Source organism: Mytilus trossulus, chromosome 14 (genome assembly GCF_036588685.1).
Source record: "Mytilus trossulus isolate FHL-02 chromosome 14, PNRI_Mtr1.1.1.hap1, whole genome shotgun sequence".
NCBI lineage: Eukaryota > Metazoa > Mollusca > Bivalvia > Mytilida > Mytilidae > Mytilus > Mytilus trossulus.
Window position 1 is genome coordinate 30,728,093 of NC_086386.1, and position 9,094 is coordinate 30,737,186.

Sequence of the window (9,094 nt, forward strand, 5' to 3'; positions counted from 1 at the left end):
CAATAGAATATATGCAAAAAGATTGCACGTATTTTCTTCAAGAGAAGTATGTAAAAGAAGAGAAAAGAGGGACGAAAGATACCAAAGGGACAGTCAAACTCATAAATCTAAAACAAACTGACAACGCCATGGCTAAAAATGAAAAAGACAGACAAAAAAAAACAATAGTACACATGACACAACATAGAAAACTAAAGAATAAACAATATCATGAGTTAACAATGTTTATGATTATTACATTAACAGTGTTATTGTATCTATATATTACAGTTGATAACATAAAACGTAAAATAACAACAATACCAATTTACAAGGGAAATTCCTTTATAAAATGGTAAAATCAAAAGCTTAAACACATCAAACGAATGTAAAACAACTGTCATATTCCTAACCAGTAAACGCGATATGATACAATATTCTCTTTATTATGTACATTTTTATTTTGATTGAACAACATTCTTGACTAGCACAATTCTATAAATTTCCACGTGGCATTATGTCAGACTTCTGTTAGGATTTATTCAAAATTCTTGACGCATATTTATCTTAGCTACATTGGCTTATTGTTTGAACATTTTGATACGGTAGCTCAGTTATTTTGTCAGTTTCTGTTGTTCAATCTTTATGATCCTGTTCAGTACAACTAAGTGTTTTTATGAAAGGCATTATATATTGGCTTTCTTCATAAACCATATTACCATTGTTCAGCAAGCATTCAGCATTTGTCTTATCGTTGGCTGTTAATTTTTCTTCAGTTTCGACCTTAAACTGGGTTTCTACCGTTTTATTTGGGTAATTATTGTACTTGTGTTCAGAATCATTTTCTGAAGAGACTTCTTTTATTTTTTCTTTGTTCGTGTAGTGGGAAATATCGAATGCAGGTGAGCTCATCTGATGATATAGTTCTGTATTTTCACTTGTATCAGCTTCGATATAATCGTACGTTTTGCTTGATGTTTTCTGTGAAGAACTATCAGCCATACTATGGTAATAACTATTTTCTTGACTTTGTTCTTCAACATATCTTACATGTTTTACTTCAGTTGGATCTTCGACATATCTTACATATTGACTAGAACTATCATCGCGATTTTCCACTCCACGAAATGAATTAAATGATGCGTCGTTAGTAGATCCAACATTGATATCGTCAATATAATCATACTCCTGATTCTGCTGTATTTCGTCATATTGCTTGATATTGTCCATTTTAATTTGTTCCCAAGGCATACTGCTTTTTCTCTGATTTTGTCGTTTTCTTAATAAACTGTTGAAAAAGACGTAAAGAAATTGATGTTACAAAATGTTCGTAATACAAGTTTTATGAGTTTGACCGTCCCTCTGGTATTTTTCGTCCCTCTTTTAGTTAAAACACATAATATATACTTCCAATTTCAGTGTCACGTACTTTTCCGATTACTTTTATGACTATTCGCCATGTTAAAGGAATACACTCATGGTAAACTCTGCCTCAAGGAGGCTAACCCTTGTTTCTAGTGAAATTACTTAGTATGTAATTCGTGAAGTAGGATACTAGCAATCAACATTAATATTTAAAAACCTGCTGCAACACTTACTGCCGCGTGGACGAAATCCGAGTGGTTTGAGAGAGTTGTATGTAATCAAAAGTTTCGCCCGACTTTTATTTTCTGTACAGATGACAATTTGCAACAGTCAAATTAAACACTGGATTTGTATTTTTTCCAGTATTACTTAAGTTGCGAGTAAAGAAATTTAGTTTTAGTATAGGTTATAATAATAGATACTTTTATGAATGCTTCAATGAAACTTGAAAATTCGTCTGCCTTCTTGTACATACCAACACAATACAATCATACCGATGACACAAATAACAGCAAGCGTCACACAAACACAGGTAACAATAACCAAACCCATATCAGTGCTGGTAGATACTGAAATAATGATAATGACATGAATGATAATATCAGATTATTACATGGCATTTTTCATATCGCATGTATTATCAGCCCTAGGTTCAATATCAGCCCAAGAGCCGCATGGCTCGAGGGCTGATATTGACCGAGGACTGATAATACATGCGATATGAAAAATGACATGTTATGATCTTTTTATTATCTGCTTAAACAATGGAGAATAATAACTGCTAGAATCATAATTGATCCTCAGTTTTACGTGGTTACCAAATAGAAGTTCAAAGAGTGCAGTTCACGGACGTCGGACTCCTAATTAAGTTCAATCGATATGAAATCTTTCTATTATATACCTCAACAGAGAAGAAAAATATTTTGATATAGACGAATCAACAAAATAAATAATTCAACAATATATGATAGAAAGATATCATATCGAATGTACTAAATATTGGTCCGTGAACTTGCAATATTTGAACTTTTATTTTGGAACCACGTAAAAGGATCAATATACGAATCTGTTATTCTTTTCCATTGTTAAAGCATATGATAAAAAGATCATAACATGTCATTTTTCATATCGCATGTATTATCAGCCATCGACCATACAGCTCTTGGGCTGATATTGAACCTAGGGCTGATAATACATGCGATATGAAAAATGCCATGAAATAATCTGATATGATAATGATAATGAATATGATAATGATAATAAATATGATAATGATAATAAATATGATAATGATAATAAATATGATAAATTGATAATGATAATAAATATAATAATGATAGTAAATATGATAATGATAATAAATATGATAATGATAATAAATATCATAATGATAATAAATATCATAATGATAATAGATATGATAATGATAGTAAATATGATAATGATAATAAATATGATAATGATAATAAATATGATAATGATAATAAATATGATAATGATAATAAATATCATAATGATAATTATGATAATGATTATAGTGACTATAATGATAATAATGGTATTAATTATAAGAATAATAATGATAATGATGATGATGATAATAATTAATCAATACAAACATACTTTAACGAAAGAAAATTTAACTACCATTGGAAGTTCATTATAACTTGTTCCAGTTCATCAATATAGAAGCATGAACTTCGTTAAGGTTTCATACCATCGCAATATTATAGGCGCGTTTTAGTAAAACCTCAAAATTGATGAATTGCTAATTCTTTAAAGTTTTAAATATTGATGATATATTCACCATCACAGGAAAAACTGTTTAAAACAAAATAACTTTTCCCCAAGTGAATTGTCTGGAGAAAAATATGTCATTTTGACATATTCGAAAACCAATAAATAAAACGGAATTAAAATGTTTTTCTTAAATTGAATTTTAAGGAAGTCGGTAGCAGTTTATAAATACAGGATTTTCATACATAATTTTCTTTACTCCTTGGTTTTGATTGTTTTTGTCTTTCTTTCTTTCTTCCTTCCTTTTTTATTTGTTTTTGATATTTAGCTGCTACAATCTGTAAGTATATTTATAGACTTTTTAGCTCACCTGGTCGAAATTTTCAGACGTATCAGACTGCCTGTTGATGGGTTGCTGTCATTGGTAATTTTAAGGACATTTTATAGTTTATAGTTGTTATTTTGAAAATTATTACAGATAGAGATAAACTGTATACAGCAATAATGTTCAGCAAAATAAGATCTACTAATAAGTCAACATGACAAAAATGGTCACATTGAGGAGTAATTGCCCGTTATTTTATTTTTTCAAAATGTCTTTTGAAATGAAATCAAAACTATAACGTTGCATTATTTCATGTATCAAAAAAGTAAAATCACACAAATACTGAACTCCGAGGAAAATTAAATCAGAAATTCCCTAATCACTTGGCAAAATCAAATGACAAAACACATCAAATACGAATGGACAACAACTGTCATATTCCTGACTTGGAACAGCCTTTTTCAAATGTAGAAAAGGGTGGATTGATCCTGGTTTTATAGCGTGTATATATAAATATCAGGAGAGCGACACAGGTTCCTTGGAGCCTCTAGTTTATAAGTGTTATTTTTACCATCATTTTGAATAGAGCCAGTCTTCACAGTAGCCATATCTGTACTCATATGTACTTCTTCAGTTGTAACTTGTTGGCCATTAAAGGTGTCATGGTTTGTTACTTCGCTGTTTGGAATCGTTTTAAAGTTGTTTATACTCGATGTTACTGATACAATAGTTTTAGTTGCTTGATCTCTTCTGTTGAAAGCAGTGCTGTGATTATTTCTAAGCATTGTCGTAGAAGAAGCGTTGTTACCTATAATCTCTCGCCCCATAAGTGTTGTTTGCGCAACTGTTGTTGTTAACTCATTGTTTCTATTGGTTGACACGCCATTACCAGTCACAGTTTCTATCTGTACAGATGATTCGTCATTGAGGGTTGTATTTGCCTGTGTAGAGGAAACAGTGGAATCTATGTTACCAGTGATTGACTTTACAGTAGAATCAATAGCTGTTACCAGTGTTGTGCTTTCAGTGTTCGTAGTCTTCTCAACACCAACAGAAGTCAATAATGTTGTGGTCTCTGTTATTGTTTTGTTAATGGTTTTGACACCAACCCTAGTAGACATGAATTGGCTCATCCCAGATGTACTTGATTTGCTTCCTTTTTCTACTGTAGTTGAGTTTTGTGTTGTCAGTTTATTTGAAGTAGTAGTAACTATATTTTGTGATCCTGACATTGTACTTGCAGAGTCTGTCATGGTTGTACTTTGTAAGGTAGACATACCTGAAACATATTGAAAAGTGTATGACAAATAGATGATATATACATAGGAAGATGTGGTATGAGTGGCAATGAGACAACTCTCCATCCATCCTAGTAACAATTTATAAAAGTAAACCATAATGATTATTGGTCAAGAAACATATAATAACTATATTTTAAAAATGATATAGCCGTAGTTAAAAATCGTAAAATTGCTAAGCACTAAAAAAAGACTTGTCTTTCGATGTTTTAATCTTAAGTAATTAATTGTCACATTAAAAAGACAGTGGTAAACATTTTACATAGGATAAGATTTCAATCTAGCCCACACAAATATCACTCACCTGATGACGCAATAACTGTTTGATCTGATGCCGTTGTTTCTTTCGCAATATCACCTTTTTAAATATAAAAAAAAATATTGATCAAAAATAGCAAAGGAAAAAGTAATATTTTATTTAATATTATATTGACCATTATTTTTGTTAACTTCGGTACATTTATGAATTTGGCCTATTGCATGATTATTATAGATTTTTTAATCTTAAATCAAAAATAAAATGAATAATAACTCCTCAAAATTATGTGACAGTAGCTTCCATTTTTGAAATTTAAAGCATAAATGAGCCCACTTTCACAAGAACCTGGTAGTCTAAATAAATCATTCGAGATCGAAACTAAAGTCATCGAAAAGATCGAGCAGATAGTGTGAGTTACATTCTTCCTGACAAATATTTCACTGGTATTAAAGAGATAACTGTAGTTACGACTATCCCAATATGGCGACGGCAGATTTAGGTAAAATCTTTACAGTCATTTTTTTCAAATGTAGCATGTTTTTGTCAATAGTTACTCAGCTGCAAGGTTTTTCTATACCATTACATGATATTTGAATCGTAACGGTGCACTGGCATTGTCTAAGCGCTATGAAAATTGCCGTTGAAAACTCAAGTAAAGATTATCTCTTTAAAGTCATAAGAAACGAGTGACCGGTGAAAAATAATGTTCTTCCAATTCTTGAACCAATGCATACAAACATCATCAACTTAGTCTTCTGTGCTTGAATTTATCATTTTTTTTCGTGTAAATTTCGTATAATCGTCAATTTATTTTTCAATCGGTCAGTGCTGTTGTGAAAATATGGCAGGTAATTAAAGTTCGTGTTTTGAAGCCGAAGTTTAACGATTGTCACCTGTTTGTCAACAATTGACGAAAAATAAACAAAAAAGCATGGAAATTGAGCACGTTTTCAACATGTAAATTCAGATAATAGTTTATTTTAAGGACATCCATGCGTATTGGGTGCAATCAACAGTTTTTTTCTATGACGTCACATTTTTAGGGACCATGCATAAGTGACCCTTAGTGGTGGACTGATTAATAAAGATACTTGTATAAAACTTGATATCACTGGAATCAGAATGTTCTCTAGTTTATAATGAAATAAAAATAATGTGTACTTTTAATATATTAAAAACATTCCATCCAATGAACATGGGGGAAAAAAGCTCTAATTTTGACAGAAAAAACTTGAAACCAGGTCATGTGCACAGACATGAAGACATGATCCATGCACATTTTTCATAATCAAAACTGTATGAAATTTGTAGGTTTTTACCTGGCCTTTCGAAAAAATCTTGTTTCAGGGTACGGTTTCCTGCTCCGAAAAGAGCTACAGTGGCTGCAAATAAGTTTTCAATTTTCACTGCCAAAAAAACAGGATGTTTACAAAGTTGTCTCCCCTCAAAACATGTAAAGTTAATTTAATTTTTAAAAATATTTCAATCATTCAACCTGTTTTAATTGAAAGCTAATTAACTATTTTTTACAATCAAACACACAAAACATGATACTTTTGCACCAATTGAGTTAATAAACAGGGGTTTCCCTCTATGGTTATTTTTAGTCAGGGAATAAGCCCTAGTTTTTTATACGAAACTGTTTATAGCACCCATTGTGGTCACCGGATTTTTACGAGATGGGTCACAGTGAGGTCACCTTGCATACGGAAAATATGTCGGGGGAATTGCTTGCTGGAAGGAAGCAATTCAAATAAAGTAAACTTCTTCTAAATATGAATAAATTAAAGAATTTTCTTCAGAAAAAAGTATATGTACATAAGTTTTATAATGAAAACTATCCATTGAGTTATAAAAAACATATGCATTATTTTTCTTTGATTTGAGGTTTCTTATGACTTTAATACCAGTGTATTTGTATTTGAACGTTATCGAATAGCAACTCAAAGTCAGTGAATAACAAACCATCTTCAGCACATTATTGTTATAGCTATGAAAACTGGAAATGGATGATAATAACCCAAAGATGTTGGCGTTACTTTGTTTCCAGAAAATACTACGTTTTGATTTATTAATTTGTCGCTATGTATAGTGTGAATATATACACGAAGCTTGATGTCCTGTGTTATTCCAATTCTTCGCAATCTATCTATAAGTTTCACAAGTTCATAACTTACCAAAGCAGAACGCAGAGCTTGCTGGTACACCACTCGTGTCTAAATAATAAACTCTGAAATCTCCACAGTTCTTTATTTTTATTGTTAAGCTACTAGTATCATAACTTGAGTCACAACAAGACCCACTTACGCTAAGCTTACATACAGATCTCTCTACTTCTCCATCACTAACGGCTGGTATTGTTCCTTAAATTGAACACGAAAATAAAAAATCAATTAGTGGAGTTAACTTCCTTTTATTTATTGAACAATCATGGATTAATTCAAAAGCATAGGTATCCATATATCTCTGCATATTGTTTTACCTGTTGAAATAATGGTTCGTCCGAACGTGAGTGGGTAAAATTAAACTCGTGAACACTCAATACTCAATATATGTTTGACGTTGAACCTCTAAATTGACATCGACTTCTAGAATATTGACTCAATTTTACCCCCAAAAATACAGATTTCAATTTGAAGAAATTACACAATAGCATCGGGTGGTCTTTCAACAACAAATAGCTAGTGAAAAGTTATACCATGCACCGATAACATGGTGTGCAATATTACTAGTAACACCATGAACTATAACCAATGACTGTAGCAAGCCCTTATAGTGTAGTAGTAATAGATTGTTTAATGGTTATTTGTAATTGTAAGAAAGCAATTGAGGTAAACAGCCTGAGTTAGTTGTAAAAGCAGATACTAGTATAAGAATTATATATTACCATTCAGCCATATGGGAAACGTAGTACCACAACGCATAAGAAGTGGACAGTCTTTAGTCATGTCCGAACCGGCTGTAAGATTAGATCTATACCACCCTGTTGCCAAACGATCATCTGAAATGGCAGAACCAGTAATGCCGAGGAGTGGGGATCTTGTTTCTTCCATCGGACCTTCCAAAAGCAAGTAGTCTGTGCATGGTTCATCTAGTTTGAAATTAGAAATATATAAAATATGAAATTTAATTAATTTCTTCGGAAATTCGTACTGTATAATAATAAATAATTGAATAAAGTTAGATAAAATACTAGAATCGATTTTTTTACTTGCGGTTGGTACTACACAGCTACTTTTGCATAGGTACTATTTCTGTACTAAAAATGTGTAGTACTGGAAATCTACTTATAATATTCAGTACTATATTGTTACTCTAAAATTATTGTAATATTTAGGTACCAATATTTTACAGTACTTTATTTGTACTAGAAATTTAAGTGCTACAGATTTTTGGTTACTACCGTTACATTTTCAGCATTTTGAAAGTTTTTCTATTTCAAATCTCTAAATGGCAACAGTAGGATACCGCTGTTCAAAACTCATAAATCCATGGACAAAAAACAAAATCGGGGTAACAAACTAAAACCGAGGGAAACACATTAAATATAAGAGGAGAACAACGACATAACACTAAAATTTAACACACACAGAAACGGACCGAGCATCCGACAAAATCCCACGAGAATAACAAATATAACATCAAAACAAAATACATGAATATCTCTTAAAGTTATGATATTCAATTCTGTACCAAAATATTTAGTACAAATCAAGTACTGTAAAATACAAGTACCTAAATATAACAATAGTTTTAAAGTAAAGAAACAGTACTAATTATCAAAAGAAAATTTCCAGTACTGCATTTTTTTAGTACAGAAATAGTACCTATGCAAAAGTAGCTGTGTGGCCTCTGAATATGCTTGATTGAGGAGCTCCTTCACTGGAGTCCCGAACTATTTTCATGTATTGAGATATCAGCGAAAGCGACTTATCACTGATTTTCACATCATCACAACAGGTACCACTGTAGGAGCAGGATATGTTTGTATATTTCTAAGCACTTGATTTTACTCCCGCTTTTAAATAAAACTCGTGTTGGTCAGTCTTTAGTTTTCTGTTTAGCGTTTTCGCCGTTTTTGTCCAAAATACTGTACGTTTTTTTTTTTCTTGAATTATGGTTTTTGATGTA

At 31.4% G+C, this 9,094-nt stretch overlaps 1 protein-coding gene across 1 annotated transcript; it reads right to left on the reverse strand.

The window, feature by feature from the left end:
- Positions 1-393: 393 nt before the first annotated feature.
- Positions 394-8,016, reverse strand: LOC134697657 (uncharacterized). Its single transcript, XM_063559941.1, has 6 exons — positions 7,851-8,016; positions 7,141-7,326; positions 5,009-5,062; positions 3,978-4,685; positions 1,820-1,913; positions 394-1,267 (listed from the first exon to the last, which is right to left on the reverse strand). The coding sequence occupies exons 1-6, from the start codon at positions 8,014-8,016 to the stop codon at positions 616-618; spliced, it is 1,860 nt and encodes a 619-aa protein (XP_063416011.1). The 3' UTR covers positions 394-615.
- Between the last annotated feature and the right edge of the window lie 1,078 nt (positions 8,017-9,094).

What these genes read in the sequence shown, in the direction of transcription:
- LOC134697657 (XM_063559941.1), bottom strand. Translation starts at nt 8,016, where the DNA reads ATGGAAGAAACAAGATCCCCACTCCTCGGCATTACTGGTTCTGCCATT. An exon ending in AAGCTCTGCGTTCTGCTTTG is followed by an intron (nt 5,063 to 7,140) that starts GTAAGTTATGAA and finishes ATATTTAAAAAG; the next exon opens with GTGATATTGCGAAAGAAACA. An exon ending in TGGCTCTATTCAAAATGATG is followed by an intron (nt 1,914 to 3,977) that starts GTAAAAATAACA and finishes TCATTATTTCAG; the next exon opens with TATCTACCAGCACTGATATG.